Consider the following 21,579-nt stretch of genomic DNA (forward strand, 5'->3'; position numbering starts at 1 on the left):
ACCTATCCCCATGCATAATTATTCCTAGAACTTTGATGTATTTTTGGCTTATATTATTGGATTATGTAATTCCTTGAACAGCTGCATATGTTATGAAAATGATTATCGAAAGACTTTTGTCGTTTGTATATGCAAACATCTGGCCTAAGTCTATATGTATAAAAGGAATAGGTAATTGCTTGTGAAGCAACATATGTTATAAAGATGTTTGACTAAATCCACAATGATTAATATTCTTTGACACATTCAGATAAACCAAGTGGAGGGTGTGCCAGACCTAAGGCTCCTCCTGTCCAGATGGTGCTTCCTCAAGTTCAGCAACCAGCCCGGCCTGTGTCAACTGACCCTGCTCTGGTCAAGGAGACAAAAGAAATTCTCCAGGCAGTTGTTACTGAACCCCCTGAAAGTAATACCACCACAAAGGAGAAGACGACACTAACAGAGGGAGCTCTGAATTTGACACAAGCTCATTCACAAACTCCTGTCTCTCTGGCAGAGATGGCAAGAGGGATTGTTATGCCTGTAGGGACGCAGGAACCTTCCAGTGCATTGCAACAGGCAACAGATAGTGATGAACTGTCTCAACAAAGTCAGACTCTTTCAGTAGCTCCGTCCAGTCAGGTATCTGTTGGTGAACTTGCAGGTCCTCAACTTCGTAACCCTGAACCATCTTCTGCTACAAGTCCAGTGTCCATTTCAAAGCCTAATTCAGGAATCAGCACTGTTGTACCATCTCCCTATTGTCCCATGTTTGCTTCCAATAGCCCAGGGGTAGATGGTCATTCAGTGTCAAGACCAACAGGGTCTACAATGGTTCATCCAGTCTCACAGAGGCAAGGACCTGTTCCTGGTCTTGTCCCTGCTCATGGGCGCCAACACCCAAATCACCCATTTCCAAGACATGGTCACCAACCAAGGAACATGGAAGGAAAAGATTTGGATAAAGAATTTGAAAAACACTTTAGAGAGTTCAAACAGCTGGAAATATTAGCTGCCAAGAAAGAGCGGGAGAGAGAAGCGCTTCTTCAGATGAAAAAACGAAAGGCAATGTTGTTGAGAGAAATGAAGATATTAAAGAGCCAACAAAACACTCCTCATGAAAATGAAAACTCTTCACATCTGCAAGGTCAAATATTCAAACCTCCTGTCTCAAATACTCAGCATAGAGCACAGGTAGCTGAACTTAGGCCTTTTCAAGGAACACCACAAGGTAGGGCATGTTTCCAGAAAACAGATCCAGATCCACAAAATACTCACCCAGTATATTCAGTTCCTCCCCCTTTATCTCAGACTGCTACAAGTCCAAGTGGCAACTTTAGCATGGCACCACTGAACCTGGTAGGAGTTGGACACAGGAAAAGAGGAATTAGTTCAGAAGATAGAAGACCTATTGTAGAAATGATAAATCTTGCCATGTTGCAGAGAAGCCGCAGTAAGCATAGACGACTGAGTGAAGAGCAGCGGACAGGAACTAATGCAGTGCCAACTCCAGCGCATCAGAAAAAATCAGATGGAATAGTAATTCTTGATAGTGATGTGCCCAGTTCAGAAATAACCCGCTCCCCTTATGTGAAAAGGAAAACACCTATTCATGAACCACCGGGTTCAGTGAATAGATGCGCCCTTTCCTCTGTAGCTTTGGTTCCGGCCCACTCCCAGCCACCTTTCCAAACTGCTGGTAGCTTGATAGTTCCAGCTAAAACTGCTCCACAGGACCAAATCCTTTCATCTTTTGTTCCTCCTAATCCACATGGTTCAGGGAACACTGCAAACCCAGGTCCTCATTCCTCAGCTTTACACCACCCACAACCAGTAACTGGAGTTCACAGAACCCCAACAGTGAATGAAATCCAATCTGATCATAGTACAAAATCCAGAAACTCATCAGAGTCCAATTATAATGTTGCTCATGTTCCACAGGATCAGCCTGTGTCATACCATCCCCAAGGAGAGAGAATGATGAGTAACATGCATCCTAGTGCTTTTGTTGTGGATCATGGGAGTGTACAACAGCAGCAGTGGTCACCACGGATGCCTAACCCAATGTCTCAAAATCATTTGTATGCTTCTCATCAAGGCTTTCCAGGAAATCAACCAATGCGACCCACAGCACTTCACAGTGTTCACCAGCCAAGTAATGTCAGACCTCAAATTGCGCATGGTATGAGACATGATAGGGGAATGGAGGTTATTGACTTGACAAAGGAGCCACAGATATCTAAACCTGATATGCAGAGGCATATACCAGGGAACCAGCTCATGGCTGGTGGAAATGAACCACCAAGTGGCCCAAAGGATGAGACTGAGAGTACTGTCCAACGAGAATTAACAGCAGCTTTAGCCAGAAGACAGGGGACAGGTTTTGAACAACAGCCGCAGCAACAGCCGCAGCAACAGCCTCAGCAGCTTCCACAACAAATGGTTAGGAGGGAAACGATACCTAATATTGCACATTATGGTCAAAAACCATATCCTGGACACAACCCTGTAAGCCCCCAAGGAGTGCCTCAAGGGCAACATCCAAGTTCTTTGTATTCTCGTCAAGGACATGCTCATGCTGGTAATCCAATGTCATCTCTGACAGATGCACCATATGCCCCTATGCAAGGTAGGCAATCAACAGCAGGAACCCAATATAGGATGCAGGAACCAACAAGTGTCAAATCAGCTTTGTTGTCATCAGGGCCGAAACAAATGATGTCTGCATCTAATTACCCGATGAATACCTCAGCACAAACTGCCTCTTATGCAACACCACAATACCAGCAAAGAAATACAGACAAGGTTCCTCAACAAATGGTGAATGCTCCTCCAATGGTTGAAAGCTACCAGAGGATGCCAGAGAAAGGTTCCATAATGCCAGGTCAAGTTCCACATCAACAACCTCAATCATCTTATGCTGATCATTTGAATAGAGGTGGCCCACCAATGACAAACCAATACAAACCTCCTCAGCAACCTATGACATGGAGACCTCAAGTGCCAACGTCAGTTTCCAATGTACCAATGACCCTTGAGAAGCAGCAGCACATGATGATGATGGCTCGCAAGAACCAATGGCAACACTATTCTCAAGCACAGAAATACCCAATGCCCCAGAAGGGTGCTAACCCCACCATGTCATCAAGTGGGCCTTCTCATGCCATGCAAGCAGGAGTACCTCAAAGTGGAGGCTCGAACTATGCAATGGCACCATCATCACAGAATCAGGAACACAGCATGCATATGAGAGCAGCTTTGCATAATATGAGGATGATGCAACGAGGACCTGCCCCTGGTTCAGGCCCTGTGCCGGGACCTATGCAGGCAAAAATGCAACAAACAATGCAGCAAGGATACCCCCGTGAATCAGGAATGCTAATACCAGGACAAGGGGCTGCACCAGCATTGATAGAGGTAAATATGAAACATCATCGCCAGAGAATAATCAGTTTCAATTGTCGGTCAAGTCAGAAAAGAACAATTGTGATGAAAACCTTATAACTGGATCAGTGATGACACCAGCAAAAAGGGTTAATGGTTAAAGTTATGATGTCTTATGTAAACAGTGTTATATTCTTCATGAATGGAGTCGAATTAGATAAATTTTACATCAACAGTGAATTTCCTATGTTATTGAAAACAGGTAACTTCCATGTGAACAGAAATATTTTTAATACTTGGATTACGGTTTGGTTTATGTTTTCAGTGAACAAATATTAACCTGGAACTACATAACAACGTTTTCTGTAAATATGTTTTTTCAGTTTCAAGAGCAGGATAATCAAAGGCGAATGCAGCAAGTGGCAATGACACAACCGCCACCAAGGCTTCATCAGTTTAATGGTTCCTGTGTTGTGTGTGGTTCCTTGGCCATGTATCTGTGCTCAAGTTGTCGTATGGTGTGGTACTGTAGCCAGACATGTCAGGTTGGTTGACAAACATATTTTTTCTACCAGTCTAATTCTTGCCATTCATGCTAAAGAATGATTAGTTATGCTTTGTAATCTTAAATAAATAAACAATTACTTCACACTCACATCTTAGCTCATCTGACTCGCAGGCATGCTTGTCCCTCATCATATTATCCTCAGAAAACACTGTACTAATGACACTGGAACTTGGCATGCATTGCCTTGTGTTTTCTTAAAGATATTTTGAAAATATATCTGTCATATCTCAAAGCAAAATAAGTTACAAATGTCATTTAGCTTGAATTCCTTCCTCAGCATTAAGGGGATACAACAAGGACAACAAATATTCTGTGTCTAGTGGGGCATTCATGTTAAACTGAGGCATGGTGGAATGTTAGTGGGCTAGCACTATAAAATCAGCATTAGTCTATACTAGTACAAGCAGACAGAGAGAGAGAGAGAGAGAGATGCATGCATGCACACACACATCGCAATATAAGTGAAACAATCTTAATTGCGATGTTAAGACCCATTTCACCTCACCTCACCTCACCTCACCTCACCTCACCTCACCTCACCTCATTTCACCTCACCTCATTTCACCTCACCTCATTTCACCTCACCTCATTTCACCTCACCTCATGCCTGCCCATGGTGTTTTCTGGGTTAAGATTTGTCCCCTGTCACCTACATGTGTGTCTAAGAAGAGATAAAATGGATCAGGTGGTCAAGATAATTATGTAACTTGTCTATTGTGTTTCCTCATATCCCATACTGTTTTCTCTGGTCCGGACTTGATTATTTACAGGATGCTGTCATACAGCTGAAATACTGCTGGAGTGCGGCATCAACAACAAACAAACAAACAAAAAACAAAAAATATGGTTCATGTCCTTGAAATAATAATACTATCGCAACAGCCAAATGTCGTAGTTAAGATAGGTACCCATGGCCTTAACCTTGCTAATACTAGCACCAATTTTCAAATCATATTAGTAATTAATAGCAACAAAACAAAATAAAGCAAACATAGGTGTGCCAAGTTGAAATGATTAGTCTTTTCTTTTCACTGATTATTAATTGAGGATGAAATCAACTCAACCATTATCAGAATTAAGTGCCCAGTTAAAAAGGTATCAATATTGCCACTTTCTTGATTGTATTATAATGGTTCTGTTCTGAGTTACAAAACCTTCCAAATTTCGTGCTGGTTTTCTTGGGGGAATTAGTCAACAAAGAACCGGAGTCACATGAGACTAATCACAATTTTATTTACAAGAACAATTAACAATGAACAATTTCTTAACTATAGCTGTGGAATCCACAAAGGGTCAGTGTCTGCTTGGTATGAGTGTCAAACCCCTTCTGCTTAACAACTTGCTTCTGTATCTATTTAACTAAAATTTAGAACAATCTTGTTGACGTATTTACTGGGTGCTTGTAAAGAGATTAAGGTGTCACTTAGTCACTGAGTCTAATGAGTCTAAATTGAAGTATTCGCTGAATAATATTCTTTGATGAGCTTGTCTGGTGGCTAATCCTTAAGTCTAAATTGAAGTATTCGCTGAATATTATTCTCAGATGAGCTTGTCTGGGGGCTAATCCTTAAGTCTAAATTGAAGTATTCGCTGAATATTATTCTCAGATGAGCTTGTCTGGGGGCTAATCCTTAATGAGTCTAAATTGAAGTATTTGCTGATTGTTATTCCAATATAGGTGATGACAGATTTATTTAAATAAAATATTTTAAGGCAATATATAAAACTATGTAGACATATCTTTTGTCTTATTCAATGAATATTATGTGTGGGAGATGTGTTCTCGTTACCTTAGGCTAGCATTTAACTGAAACTACTGATATTTTGTGTCTGCATTTTACCTTGATTAATATGTATCACTTGCTATTCCATAATTATATGAAATTTTGTATAAATGTTACACCATGATAACCTACAAAAGCACTCGCTGTTGATCTAATTCTTATTATATTGAAACCTTAGTATAAATGTTATATCATGATAGTATCATCATACATGGGATGAATGACTGAAAATTGTTTTTTGATTACATTTCATTATCATGATATAGATACTAAGCAAAACAATATATATATAATAAGAAGGATTGAATGGTGTCATCATAACATAGTGTAATCATCAATTTTTCATGGGGTTATATTATACTCAATTTTGGCTGTGTTATCCATCTCTACGTTATTGTTTTTTCATATCCTAGTAAGTTCATATGATTGTAGGGTTTGTTTCTGGAAACAAATTATTAAGCCTTTCAATAATTCTCTCTTCAGGCCAGCTGAGGCATGTGCCTATTGTTGTCATAGAAGTTCAACATAATAGGTTATCTATAATAATAATAAGTTATTTATAATAATAGTGTACAAGGATAACATTGGATATGGATGACTTTAACTTCTTTTTACCTTTGATAAGTTGCCTTTGACATTCTATCTAAAGGAATAGCTTGTGTTATCTTCGGGGGAGTACAAGGGTTTAGTTCCTGCATGCCAGATTAATTTTGTATAAAAGAATCCTGAAAATGTTAGCTCTAATAACCTAGATCTTAAGTGTGCTTTCATTTCTTGAAGAAATTGTGATTTTATCACACATTACCAATATAAAACTTCATATGAAAAAAACATAAAAATAAGATATTATTCATCATGTTGTTTTATAGATGAAATTAAGGTTGTGTATATGTCTGTCCAAAATGTTTTTGGTAATGCAAGAAAATATAAGACCTTGACCTTGAAAGTTGATAAAATCTGGTGTAAGTGAATGAGTTTTTACACCACTTTTATTAATATTCCAGCAATATCATGGCAGTGGACAAAAATATGGGCTTTACACATCATACCCTTATAGGGAATTGAAAGAGGAATTTTTAGTTGTATAAGGTGCAGCAAGAACATACAAGGAATTGCATCCTTTAATTGTGCCAGGATCTATTGGTCCTTGGTAATAATCCAAGATTTACCCTAGTTATGATCTTTGGTCTGTCAGCATTGTAGGCTCACTAAAATGATTAAAATCACTCAATTTTTTACTCTTTCTGTTTGACATTCTTTCAGTCATGACCCCAGTTATTTGCATGCTCATTATATTGACATTTGGATCTAGAAAATCTGTGAATCTAGAAAATACATTTGCTAGACTGAGTGTGTATTTATTCTATTTCAGAACAATCATTGGAAGCGACATGGTCCAGAGTGTAAGCCCATCAAAGCCGGACTTCCTGGACAATTATAGTTAAAGTGAAATGACTTCTATATGTCACATGTCAATCATCCTGAGATTAGTGCCTTGCCATATCACTCAGTGAATTCAGCTGAGTGGTTATCTATGATGTTTAGCTTTGGGACATGCTTAGTTTGGTGGTGGTGTTGATTCATTTAGTTCAAAGTTTTATGAACTATCACAAGTTATGTTGTTGGATGGGGACCAAATTAAATTTGGTATCCTGTGAATTTCGTGAAATTTCATGAAATACACTTGCTACAGTGTATAGTTGATTCTGTTATTGTTGCAAATATGGCACTTACTTGTGAAATGACTGACGTGAGAATGGATTTTATGTGAAATCCTCATTATGATGGTGTAAAAATGTTCATATTCATAGAATCAGGAACAGTTGAAAATATACTTTAAACAAATCACAATAAAAGTTATATATATTTCAACCATGCTTTGGAATGTTGTATGAACTATATTTAAGTTATATTATGTCATAATCCTACCATTTATTGGTCACTTTGATTTGACTGACATTTAGAATGTCTAAATAGATGAACATTGATTTGACCTTAAAATCATGATACATGTAGCAAAGCTGATATGCCTTTTACGTGTTAAACTAATCATTAACTTGAATTGTGAAAGGATACTGAATATGTATGTGTTTGATTCATTTCAACTGTCACTGCTGGTTTACAATCATTTAAATAGTACAAACTTGTTCTAAAAGTCCTTTGAAGCTTCACTTTTTTTAAAGTTAACAGTTTTCTTCTTGTAAGATTATAAATACTTGTTCAGATCTTAGTTATGTCAATTATCTATATTCAAATATAGAAGTGTTCAGTGCGAAATTTATAGATCCATGTTGGTAGTATAAGGACTTGTGCCTAAGTTAATTTCATGTCTGTAAATGATTTTTTTAAGATGCACCATTTGTGAAAATGATTTCATAAGAATCAATGAATCCAATGAATTTGATTCAGTTTGACATATTTCCTTCTTGTACAATACATTTGTAAAAAATATATCAAACAAGAAATATATTCTGCCTGGTTCAGTAGCATTGTATACTAAATGTGTATTCTTAAGATAATTATGTTCACAAGATATATGATAACTATATATTATTGCACACAAAAGGATCAATGATATTCTGCAGAATTATGTTTATCCTTCATCTATGCTTTTAAGACAAACAAGCCATTTCAAAATATGCAGAGTTATTTTTGTACATTCTTTGAAACTGTGGGCATTCTTTTTAGCTTCTTGCCTTATTTTTGTACTTTTTTGACAATGTAGTATTTATTTATTGTAGAAGATAGATCATGATAGAAAAAAATATGCTAAGCAACGAAATGAGGCAGAATATTACTTCATGCATAATATGCAATCTAAAATGATCATGTAATGTAATGCCTTATATGTAGTTTCAGAAAGGATTTCTGAACAATGACATTTTGTTCTATAACTCTGAATATAAATATCAAACCATGTCATGCACTCTTTTGTATGTGTTTTGTAATTGTTAAACTTTCATTTCATTTCACTGGGCATAAATGTTAGCAGTTCTTCACATATATTTACATGGGAAGTCAGTTTTATATTTTCAAATTTTATTTATGACATGTGATCTTTCAAAATTCCGAATTTTTAACGGTTTTTAAAGAGAAATTTAACTGAATGTCTACAGATGCCATAACACAGTTATTTCGATAGCATTGTGATAAAGGATTTGTTGTTATTTTGTTGATTATGAAGTATTACTCATTCATATTAGAGAAAGCATAATGTTTTGTTTCTCAATAGTTACTTTATTCAATCTGTTGCAGTATTAATTTGAACATAGAATGTTAAATATTGAAAACAGTTTTCATTATAATATATACTGTTCTTGAAAAAGTGATGTTGTAGTGAAAGCCACATAATAGAAGAGACATGTAATTAAATTGTAGATGCTATGAATTTAGCCAAAGGTGCCAACATTGGAAACAGATTGGAAACTTTTTACTTCAAGTGTCATCTGATAATCCAGTGAAGTATGGAGACATTCAAATGGGGTTTGCAGACGTCTGATATCAGTACAATCAAATCAATGCCATGGTATAGTAGTACATTGATATATAATTTCACCCAAGTGGTATTCGTTTTCCAACAATTGAGCATAGCTTTTCACATGTATATAGATATTGAAATTCTGATAAGATTTCTATTTTGACTCTTATAAACAAAACATGTTCAACATCTTGGAGGTTCATGTGGACTTGTGTTGAATTGTGTATATGAAAGGAACATGAATGAGACTGCTGTCTTAACCCATTCTTAAACTCCATCCCATGTCTCGGGGTACTGATTATTTTAACATTGTTAGAGGGATGGGGGCCGTTCCTTATACATGTATTCATCAAAGTCATGAGATAAAAGGACTGTTCATGTTATAAATAAAAATAATGTTTCTCTAGCTGTGTTTGAGGTAAGGAGGGATTTTGTGTCTAACAAAACGTTTGAGATAAATGTTCTCATCCTAACCGTCATGAGCCCATTTGAAGAAAGACACCTTTTTCCTAACAAAACATCAAGATGAATGTCCTCTTCATAAACCTGTTGAGCCCATCTGAAAAGAACACAAATGCTACCATTCCATTATCTAGTGATGTATGTTTAAGGGTATCTCAAATATAAGACAAACCCTTCATATCCTTGTATTCTGTATGTGTGTTTTATAGGCCCTCTTCTATATCTGTTACGATATTCCATGTACCTGCTTTTGTGTCTGCAATGTCCCAACAATCTTCAGTACAAAAACAAAAGGGTACAGATCACATCATCAACCAGATTAGTGTTCGTTGACAGTTGATATTCAATCCTTGTTGCATTTCCAAAAAATGGTTTTGCATTGGAAAAGATATTGGACCAAACCGCATAAAACGTGCAGGACTAGAAACAAAGCAGTTGAGACCAATACATGCCATATACAGCAAACAATTGCTCTATGTGATGATATTTTATTTATAAGCCCCCAACTTACATTCCAAACAATTAATATATGAATGTTATTTTTGTTGTCAAATGTTGTTTATATACTGTCAAATTCTCGATATAGTGGGTCGTTATTGTTTTATTTACTGCTCAGAAAAGGTTCCTGTTCATGTACATACTCTATTTTAGGGCATTTCCATGAGATATGTTGCAGAATGTACAATGTATTATCCTTATTGTTTGTTAAGTGTTCCCTTTGTCAGCACAGATATTGTGTGCTATGGTTCCCCCTGTAAATACCCTTAAGTGCTAAATCCATTTATTGTGCAAATTCTATTTCTTTTGATTTTGTTAAATCCATGCTCTTTCTTTGAAAGTTATCATTGTATATAGCATCCAAGAAGAAACTGCTTATACACGTTAATTGTAATAAATCCCATTCCATTGTGGCTCGATGTCACAATATATTTAAGTTTTACATTTGCAGTAAAATTCATCATTAATGCATAACTGATCATCACTGGTAGTTATTTTTGTACATTATGTGTAATATAGTGCATAATTCATTGCTGCTCAATTGTTTTAAATGATCGTATTTTGTAATGATTTTTTGATATCATCGTCATGAATTAAAATAAGGAAATTACCCATTTATCCATGTTTGTTTTATTTGAAGTCAAAGCTAAATATATCAATGGAGTCATTGTAAAGATGCCTCTGAAAGAAACATGATGATACTATCACTCATAATATTTTCTGTAATAGACTACAGGGCCATCTTCCTATACTTCATTCTAAAATGTTCTAAGAAGTGTTATCTAGTGAAGTAAATTGAATTGTAAAACATATTGTATAAATTGTATCGTTACCATACTCGGTAACTCTTCAGCCAAAACATATTGCATAAGTTAATATAGTACTCAAGCTTTCAACTGCTGAAGATTTATTGTATTAAATCAATGCAAATGAACATAAGGAGGCTTTAATGGACAATCAATCTGATTTATGTTTGTTTACGATTTTAGATGAGGTCGTGGAAAAGTTTCTACTTATTAACAGTTTTAGGATTGACTCAATAAAGATGAACATTAAGAGTCTTCAATGGGCAATCCATCAGACTTTGGTTGGTTTAATATGCATCTGACATCTAGGAGAAGGTTCTGTTTGACTCTTTGAACTTCTGAAGATTTTCAGGGTCGAATCACTTGAGTTGAGACCCCATTTCGTGGACCATATACATGTATACACACTTTCATAGGGGTTTTAGAGAAGTTGAAAATGAGATAAAACAAGATCAGTTGGGAAACGTGGAGCTGAAAAGCTTATATAAGGGTACAAATCTAAATACGCCCTCAGATCCACCCATTTACTTGTATTGCATATAACATTCTGAATGAGTCATACTGAAACGGCTGAATAATGTGCCAAAGTGACATTTTCAAAATCTGATCGAAGTATGTTCCTACACCGTTGCTGGAATCTCCATACACCTTTTCCTTATCTCTCCATACACAGTTTCCTTATAGTGTGTTTGGAAGATGTATAGAAAATCCTGGTCTGTCTCACAGTCCATGAACCATATTTATTTTCCCTTCAACCAAGCCCTTTCTCAAATGCAAAAGCCCAAAGTGAAGCAAGTCTAGATTTTCCTCAGGTTCTGAATCTCCCATCTCACTTGGGCTCCTTTTCAATTTAAATGGATTTATTTGCTTATCAAAATTATATTTTTTAAGAGATTAAGATTTAGTCAAACAAAATCATAATTGTAAACGCTTATGATGGATGAACGGACGTGGAGTTAACCATCAACGTGCCTTCACGCAAACGTGTCAAAAATGCCCGTCGGTGTTGAGTGCGATAGGAACGACCTCGAACGACCTACTGTAACAGATCCTGCCCTCAACAAAGACCCCCTCTAGAAAGCAACTAGCCAGGACGATGGTTCATGGGCAGACATCATGTCACAACAAGTGTATAACTACCTAGTGCAGAAGACGACAGAACAGTTCCTGGTTTCGGATATTGAGATATCGGATGAAGTCGTACTGGGATTAGATATATATGTACTTTAGACACACGTGTATGTGTAGTGATGTAACTTTAGACATATATGTATGTAAATGTATGTACATTTAAACATACATGTATGTAAAGGTATTTACTTTTAGCCACAAATGTATGAAACGCGTTTGTATATTAGACATAAGTTTATGTTATTCATTGATGAGAATGCAAATTTTAACATAATGGTATGTAATGGTTTACTAATCACATGTAAACGTATGCACATCGGAATTTAATCGTTTGTGAAGAATTGTAAATTTAGACATAAAGGTATGTTACGGTTTATAAATTTGGACATAATTGTACGTAAAGGTTTGTACGTATATACTGATATTTATGCAGAAGGTTGTCAATGGACTTAAATTTATGTAAAGGTATGTATATTTAGACATAAATGTATGTTAATTTTGTAAATTTAGACAAATGTTTGTAGAGGTTTTGTAAAGTTAGACATTAATGTATGTAAAGGTATTGAAATTGAGATTTAAACGTAAGTAAATAAACGTTCATATGTAAATGTTTATAATTTAGACATAAAAGTATGTAAAGGTATGTAAAGTTAGACATAAATGTATGTAAAGTTTGGAAAATAAAGCCATAAATATATGTAAAGGTATGTATATTTAGAAACTAATTAATGTAAAGGTGTATACATTTAGACACACATGTATGAAATTCATTTCTAAATGTACGCACAAATGTACGATACACGTATGTAAATTTAGACACAAACTAATGTCTCCGTGTGGATGGAGATGTAGAACATATAGCCTAATAACATAACCTTGCGTATTAAAGTTAGCATGACAGTGGATATACTTCAATGTCATAATACACTGTGGCAAAGCATCCATCATATAAATAGTTTTTTTGTTATCAAACTTACAGTTATGTAGATTGTGTTTATACATGTATGTGTATTTCTTATGCAATACTAATACAAACGTGACGGTATTCAAACACGACCAATTGCAATGAACGAAATGAATTTTCTTTTGGACGCAACGACCTAGTGTTCAGTTACATACATTATATACGACACCGGATACTTGGTTATTACATTTGAACATATACTATTACAGAAGTTATGAATCATGCAATTTCTGTTTTTATCTTGAGCAAATTATTTATTTACATGCATTATAAATATAATTGCTTTTAGCTGTGTTCATTAGGGTACCGTAAACTGATACACACTACTGGTGTATGGATATCATCTGAACTCTGGAACTCTTGCTTCAGAATGAATGGATCGATTTTTAAAATGCAACATTCTGCTTGAATTGTCTAATTAATTCCTCTGAGTGTAATACAATTGTATTATCCACTATAATTGTTTTATTACCAATCGTATGCTAGAACTTGCTATTTAGACGGGTGTTTTCGAAAAAAAATAGGAATCAGAATAATTAAATGTACCAGGTATTGGAACTTTTGTTAACAGTGCTATAAGTATTTGGCTCTTTTTACAATCAATTTTATGGTGGTCTTTTGGAGGCATTCTTATAGGGCCATCAAAGTTTTCTTTTCAACTTTCTCAGAGAAACTATACACGATGTGTTTTTACATAACGTCAATAAAGAACTAAAATAATTCTTGTAATGTTACAGTGTATGGTGCAGTGAACATTACGTCGTAAATAAATGATGAATTCTTTGAACCAAGATGAAATATATCTCTGAAAATTGATCAGGCGCCGAGACTATTTCAGTCTTTCACTTTGAAAATAGCAGACTAATTTGTTTCTCATCGCCAAACGAAAACGGCTTAAGTATTCATGAGTTGGCTGGATCTGTTTTAACAAATGTTCTGTGATAACCGCCTTTCCCGAACCCAGTCCATCTGTAAACATATACGAATATGTACGTTATTTATTAATATAGAACACTAAATTAATTCGGTATGAAATCCAATGGCACAAGACAGATACCAATGATAGGCATGCAGTTGTCGCTGATGACGCCAGGTCGAACAAATGACCATTGGGATCCATATGTCATACAGTCTTGGAGCACCTTCATCGTGGATAAATGCCCTGAATGTACATGTGTAGTATTCTCGTGCCTGAGTGCAAGCATAATATCGCCATCGTCTCGACGTCACCAGTAGCGATGCAGGCCAGTCCCCATTCGGATACAGATCCAGACCAAAAATCATCACACCCAAATCCAGACCAAGATCATCAGACTTAGATGTAGACTCATATCCAAATCCAGATCAGACCATATCATCAGATCAAGATCCACACCCTGATCATCATGTCAAGATCCAGAGCCAGATCAAGACCTAGTTCAAGCCCCACATTCAGATTTAGATCCAGATCCAGATCCAAATCAAGAATATCAGATTCAGATCCAGAACCAGACCATTAGATGCAAATCCAGATCAACATTCATATGAAGGCGCAGATCATCAAACCAGATCAAGATCCATATAATCAGATCCAGATTCAGACACAAATAACCAGATCTAGGTTCAGAATCAGCTTTAGATCCAGACCATCTAATCCAGACCCAGATCATCAGACCAAAAGCAGTGGACGACTTGGTCTATCAAGGTAACATTTTGATATTGTTGGCGTCACCAAAGCCAGCAGCTAAGCTTTTCAGTAAGGTTCCGCCATTGTCAGAGTCAGCAAGTTTATGGTAGACATTCTAGAAGTATTGCTATCCCTACTGTGACCTTTACAAGGAGTTTTCACAAATTTCACAAGCGTTCGCTTGTCACTCACTGTTTCAAAATATCTTCAAATTAAATAGTTCTGCACGTTATATTATCTTTGAAAAATATACACTTTGAACTCTGAGCCGGCGTTTGTTTGTAGTTTCATGTTGCTTAGAAATATTCCTTCTATACGATGATATCCATGAGAGAATGAATTCAGTGGTTGACCGTGGTTGATATTATTAGCAGCGTCCCATGCCATCGGAGTACGATGACAGTCCATCAACAAAGTCACCGAGCCTGACCACCCGATCAATTTGGTCGTCTCTTACACCAATCATAGGTTGCTGGGGACCAGTTCTAACCCGGATTTCCAAAGGGACGCATTTCTGGTGTCCAACGCAGAAATAAACTGCCGGATAAAAGAAAGTTACACTTGAAAAATTACAACTGACTCTGCTCATGACTGTGTACTGTGAAATTGAGACCCCTGAGAAGTCACCTGTTAAGAGATTCTCATTGATATGTTGCATGTAATATCGTCTTTGATACCCGTATCAAATACATCACTCTCGAATAACCATTTTTAGTTTGTAGGCACCATGAAGCGTGGGTGTATACTTTCTATTGACGGCAGTTCAGTGCGCTAATATTGCTCAATAATAGCGCAAATCCATGACAACCATGAAAAAAATGTTTGCGACCTCTATATTCTTTCTCCGAAATACGAGGTGCATTAAGTGGATTGGGTATCACTAAATGTTAAAAAAAAACGGTCATAAAAAGCAAATATAACCACGCAAGAAACATTATTTTATACAATTGTCCTATCTTTATACAATTAGGCTCTGGTGTAAATATTTCATTAACACTCATATCTTCATTGCCTCAAAATACGTATCTCTAAGAAAATTATCGTTTTGCTCCAGCATGTACATGACGTTAAAAAGCACCTATTTGCGTTTATCGTGCTCTGTGAGTAGGATGAAATGTCTAAAGGTAATGTCAAAGGTACAGGAATGGCTAAATGGGAGTGCAATTAAGTTCTCTGATCCGTTAAGTGAAAAACTAAATTCACTATATACATTCTATTATCATGTTGATTTCATATATCATTTTTAATTTGTTTTTGAAAAGTGACATGGTGTTGCAGCTGTAGGGTGTGGGTTATATCGGACCATCAGAACCAGGCCTAGTGGTGTTGCGTCTATTGAAAAAGGGGGAGGTGGATTCCGGGTTAGAATTGGTCCCCAGCGACGAAGAGGCGACTTAGTGGATCTGTTGGTCAGGCTCGGTGACATGGGTGATGGCGTGCTATCGTACCCCGATGACGTGGGTGGTTGCTCCTAATAACAATCACTAGATTGTATGGTCAAGATTCGTTTATTTACAAGCTGTCTTCTTTCAGGTGGAATATTGCTGAGTGCGGCGGAAGACAATAAACACATACAGAGACACACACATGCTTACTCACACACATAGACACTCGTAGATACACTTACAGAAAGACACAAACACAGTCACACACAGACACACACACACACAGACACACTCAAGGGTAACGGTAACGGTGATTATGTTCTTGTTTATCATTATTTTGAGTACAACATGGCTCAAAACATCTCTTTCTAACGCTTACTTGTGCTTAATAGGCCACATGAATGGGATTCTTAAATCCGTCTACTTTTGACATTCAACCTTGTTTAAAAGCTGTGTATGTTGCTCTTGAACGGAGAGCCAGTGTTCATCAACTTACTCATGACGAAAGTTGAAGCCGGAGTAAAACAGAACAACATTCTGAAAGCTTGGTTTATTAACCGTTCCATTGCACACAATAGGTAGTACATAGTCCCTTGAACATCGCATTAAAAAAGTCAGGTGACGTCAAGCAAGGCAGGTCGCGTAGAGTAGCTGGATGACTGTGCTTGGCCAGCTTGATTCCTGTGTTTCTAGGATTTCGTTCCTGCCCACACTGAACCACGTACATGTTACCTGTAATTTTCATTTTTGATGAGCACAACAGATCGTGTGAATTCCAGGTCTACTGCTGCTTAACACTTAGTCAGCAAAAGATGGGGATCAAAGCTGATAAAGTTCATCGGGAGAGCTAAGGACAACCCTCTCCAGGCACTTGGGAGCTGTGAATGAAATAAATTCCAGAGCACACTGATCCACTGACCGGGGTAATAATGTAGCGTTTGAGCATGCTTCGGTGTACCTGCACTTGCCGCATCATTAATACACACATTACTATAATTGTTATGTTTTGGATACCCCAAATTCTTAATTACGACAAATATTTGTTAGGGCACAGGTGGTCATGTTAGGTCCCGCAATTCGCTGTGCGCAGTGGCGTCCCATAGGAATGTCAGGTTCCGCTGGTCATGGGTTTGAATCCACGATTTACCTCTATTATGATCCTATGTACCAACATTAACTGGAAATAAAGGAAATAAACGAGGGATGACTTCAACTTTCCAGTAGTAAACTTTCAATTTGTGTAGAGCAATACTCCTGCGGCCCCAGCCTCTTAAGTTTACTGAGAAAGCAATATATGAAATGCTGGTTTTCCTCATTGATATCGTCTATATAAAATTTGGGGTAAGCCATTTCGACAAGAAGTAGTCATCCCCCATGAGTACCAGTTGCGGCTCCCTTCTTGTTGATATGTTCCTTATGCATATGGATCAGAATTACTGCTCGGATTGGCAAAGTCAAAACAAGTTAATTTGGGCAAGACGTTGAACTTAAGCTTCAGGTATATCGATGATCTGATATCATTCAATAACCATCAAATAGCCAATTCCCTTCCACTGATTTAGCCACCTGATCTTGAAATAAAGGAGACCAGTGACCACCGCATCACCTGTTTCATATTTAGATCTCTGCATAAAGATTGACAAAATACTCTCCTAGAGGTATGACTTCCACTTTCCAACTGTCCCTGTATGTCGAGCAATATTCCCACAGCCGTTGGTGTCTACATTTCACACTTTTTTAGGTACAGTAGAGCATGCAGATTTCAAAGAGCGTCATACAACTCTTGCTCGGAAGTTCTTTCATCAAGGTTACAACATTCAAGGCGACAGTAAGGATTTCAAACAAGTTTTATGGGAGACATGTGGGGGGGGCATTTCGAAATGTGACGCATCAGTGACAAAAATGATGTCCGATGCAATTCCCCATTTTAACTTGTACCATATGTTCCCGTATTTTATTCAAGTGAACAATTTACTTGTCTTTGCATGTGTTGCATGCCCACCGGTGAGGCAGGGTACGCTGACCATTACGCGAACACCTAGTATCATCACTATTTGATAGTTATTCATGAACACATGTTCATTATATACTCGGAATCGTACAATCGACTCTAACAGAGTTCTTATAAATATGGAAAGGGTTTTGTTGCTTTATTTGATGTCCACATTTCACAACGTTCGAAGTACAATCGAGCATGCTCTTTCTACGATGATTTCAAAGAGCTTCATACATCTCCAGCTCTTTATCAGGGTCCCGCCATTCAAGGCTTTCAAAACGTTTATGGTAGACATCTGCAGGAAAGTTCCAAATTGGGTTCTTTGAGTTACCAAAACTGTATCCAAATTCGATTGCCTATTTTGGCTTGTACAATATATCCCCGTGTTTTTTCATGCAAGTACTTGACTTGCTTTCAAATGGGTTTGTGATGTGTGCCAACTACGTGGCAAATATGCGGTACCTTTTCGCGAACACCTGGTATCATTACAATTTGATATTACCGTAATTCATAAGCACATATGAAATCATTGGAATCGTGCAATGGAGTCTGCCTTTTCTTTAGAGATAATGTAACAGAATATAATAATAAGAAGAAAATAAACAATGCTAATAATAACAATTGGGGTATTGACAATGACGAGATTTTAGGCGAGTGAGTGAGTGAGTGGGTGAGTGAGTGAGTGAGCGAGCGAGTTAGTATTTGTTTACGCCGCTTTTAGCAATATCCCAGCAATATCATGGTGGGGGACACCATAAATGGGCTTCACACATTTTGCCCATGTGGGAACTCGAACCCTGATCTTCGCCGTGACGAGCGAACGCTTTAACCACAAGGCTACCCCACAGCCCTGATTTAAGGTGAATTGAGGTATATCAAAGATGATTTATTGTAAGGAAATAATAATAATAATAATTGCTTCACTGTTTTAATTCTCTTGTGGATGCCGGGGATGTTCCGCCTTGGTTCTGCAAAGGGCGAATAATACTTCTCCCAAAGAAAGGTGATCTGACTGACCCTAAAAACCTCCGCCCAATTACTTGTTTGAATACACAGTACAAACTATTTACAGGGTGTCTTACAGATCTCGTGTCATCGTACTGCGCTTCGAATGGAGCAGAAAGGAGCCAGAAAGGGATATTGGGGTAGTAATGATAAATTGATGGTTCAGAAAATGATCCTTGAATGGGCTAAAACTTACCACCGTAATCTCTTAATTTGTTGGATAGACTACAGAAAAGCTTATGATTTTGTACCTCACGAATGGATTTTGAAGTCACTGGAATGTATTGACCTCCCGAGCGACTACTTGTTTTACTCAAGTCTTTAATGAATTGCTGGTCAACTCAACTTGAGATGTATTTGCAGGGGCAGGTGGTGACTTCGGAACCCATTTCTATTATAGTAGGAATATTTCAGGGCGATTCTTTCAGTCGATTGCTTTTCTGTTTGTCATTAAATCCGTTAAGCTTTTTGCTTTGCAAAGAGGAAGGTTATCATTCTGGACCTCATCAGCACAGATCCCCAACACCCCTCACTCACCTCCTTTACAAAGATGACCTTGAACTTATTGCCAATAGAGGATCCACACTAAAATTCAGATTCTTCTTGTCGAGTCTTTTTCTAATGATATCGGTATGTTGGACTCGACAAATGCAACATTCTTCACGTGAAACGTCGCAAGGTAGAAGAGGGAGGATCAGTCAGTTTACTTAGATGAGGAGTTATTGAAGCTCAGGCCTATACCTACTGAGCGATGCAGATTAGGGACAAACACCTGAATGCCCACATCAAGGAAAAACTTTGGGCAGAATACAAATGTAGACTTAAGAATAATTGGAGTTCAGAGTGATAGAGTGACTCTGGTTTTACGCCGCTTTTAGCAATATTCCAGCAATATCACGGCGGGGGGGCACCAGAAATGGGCTTCACGCATTGTACCCATGTCGGGAATCGAACCCGGGTCTTCGGCGTGACGAGCGAACGCTTTAACCACAAGGCTACCCGACCGCCCCTGGAGTTCAGAGCTGAACGCTCGCAATGAAGTTAAAGCCACAAATACCTACGCTATGCCCGTCCTTTCATATTCTTTAAGTGCTGTTGATTGGAATTACAGGATTTTCAGGGTATTGACACCCTCACACGAAGAATCAGACAATCAGACAAAATATGGATTCCTGCCAGCTGATGTAATACAGAGTGAAGTCAGGATTAAACAGAAAACCCCCATCCGACGATTATACTGACATGGAAAGCTCAGGCAATAGTTTGAATAATAGGGACACTTTGGCTCGTATGTCCACTAAACTGATGTGTTTTCATGAAGATATGTGTGAAAAGTTCATGGATGTAAATGAGAACCTGCACGATTTCAAGTCTAAATATGAAAGTGACATACGGGATATGATAAGGGCACTTGAACAAAAGAAATCAAAATATACTACAGTGAAGTCCAGAAGCTCAAGTGTAATGCAGACAAAATGAAATCTGAAATCACTACGTTAAAAGGTGAGATCCAGAGGAAAGATGTTGACATTAAGGACATGAAAGACACTCTGAACACAACAATAAATGGGATAAGTAAAACAGCCTGTGCAATTGATGGCATGATTGACTGTATGAATACCTGAAACAAGCTGCCCTATTCAGAGGCAGTTAACAACCCAAGCTTTGACAAGACCCGGCTTACAGTACGTTCCATCCCAAGGACACAATTCAAATTGATCATACATCAAATGTCAAAAAGAATATCTACGGGCAACGGTATGACACACTGTAACATCATATACTACCGAACACAAATTATTTAACACCCACAATGAAAGGATTGTATTTTGCAATACAATCAGCCATGACTAATTAACCATAGCCTTCTTAACTTATTTTAAAAAGCATATATTTAGATTTTATCCTGATTTATTTAGAGCGTATTGTCATGATCCGCTACGCGCTTTCGGCATGATGGTCACATACAACTAAATAGAGCCATCAACCAATCAATTACATTTTAAGCAAAAATCTTTGGATTGTTTGAAATCACCTGCGTCTGTACAGTTAAATTATGTTTTAAGTAGATTGTGAGAAAAGTTTAACATTCCCTCCCAATTGAAGCAAATAGCACGTGCAGCCCCTATAGTGGTCATAATGGGTATTGCTTTACCGTGAGAAAGCGAGAAAGCGATGTCCCCTATCGGCCACCAAAGTGATGTCATATGTGAGAGCAGACGAATCATTTGACATAGTGGACGCTATAGTTGACCACGCCAAAGAACGGGTTGTGACCATTACGAATATAATTCTCCTACGACACTGGGGAGGCTCCAACTCAACCTATACAATCCGTATTGCAGTTCCTGTATAGTGTGCCAAGATACTATTGGACGACAACACATTCTGCCCCGAGAATGTAGAGAATGGGTTCACCGCAATACAAGGTACTCTAATGATAAACAAGGCGAGAGTGAGTATTAACTGTGAT

The 21,579-nt window shown here is 37.5% G+C and overlaps 1 protein-coding gene across 3 annotated transcripts in view; it reads left to right on the forward strand.

The window, feature by feature from the left end:
* LOC124114062 overlaps positions 1–10,769 on the forward strand; it is a 172,096-nt gene extending 161,327 nt beyond the window's left edge. For all 3 annotated transcript variants that reach the window (XM_046474600.2, XM_046474603.2, XM_046474601.2), the window contains 3 exons: positions 251–3,396; positions 3,747–3,908; positions 7,088–10,769. In XM_046474600.2, coding sequence (XP_046330556.2) covers positions 251–3,396; positions 3,747–3,908; positions 7,088–7,156 — 3,377 coding nt within the window. In that variant the 3' untranslated portion in view covers positions 7,157–10,769. The remainder of the gene's footprint in view (positions 1–250; positions 3,397–3,746; positions 3,909–7,087) is intronic.
* Positions 10,770–21,579: the final 10,810 nt, after the last annotated feature.

This window comes from Haliotis rufescens, unplaced genomic scaffold, assembly GCF_023055435.1.
Source record: "Haliotis rufescens isolate VD_foot unplaced genomic scaffold, xgHalRufe1.0.p SCAF_15, whole genome shotgun sequence".
NCBI lineage: Eukaryota > Metazoa > Mollusca > Gastropoda > Lepetellida > Haliotidae > Haliotis > Haliotis rufescens.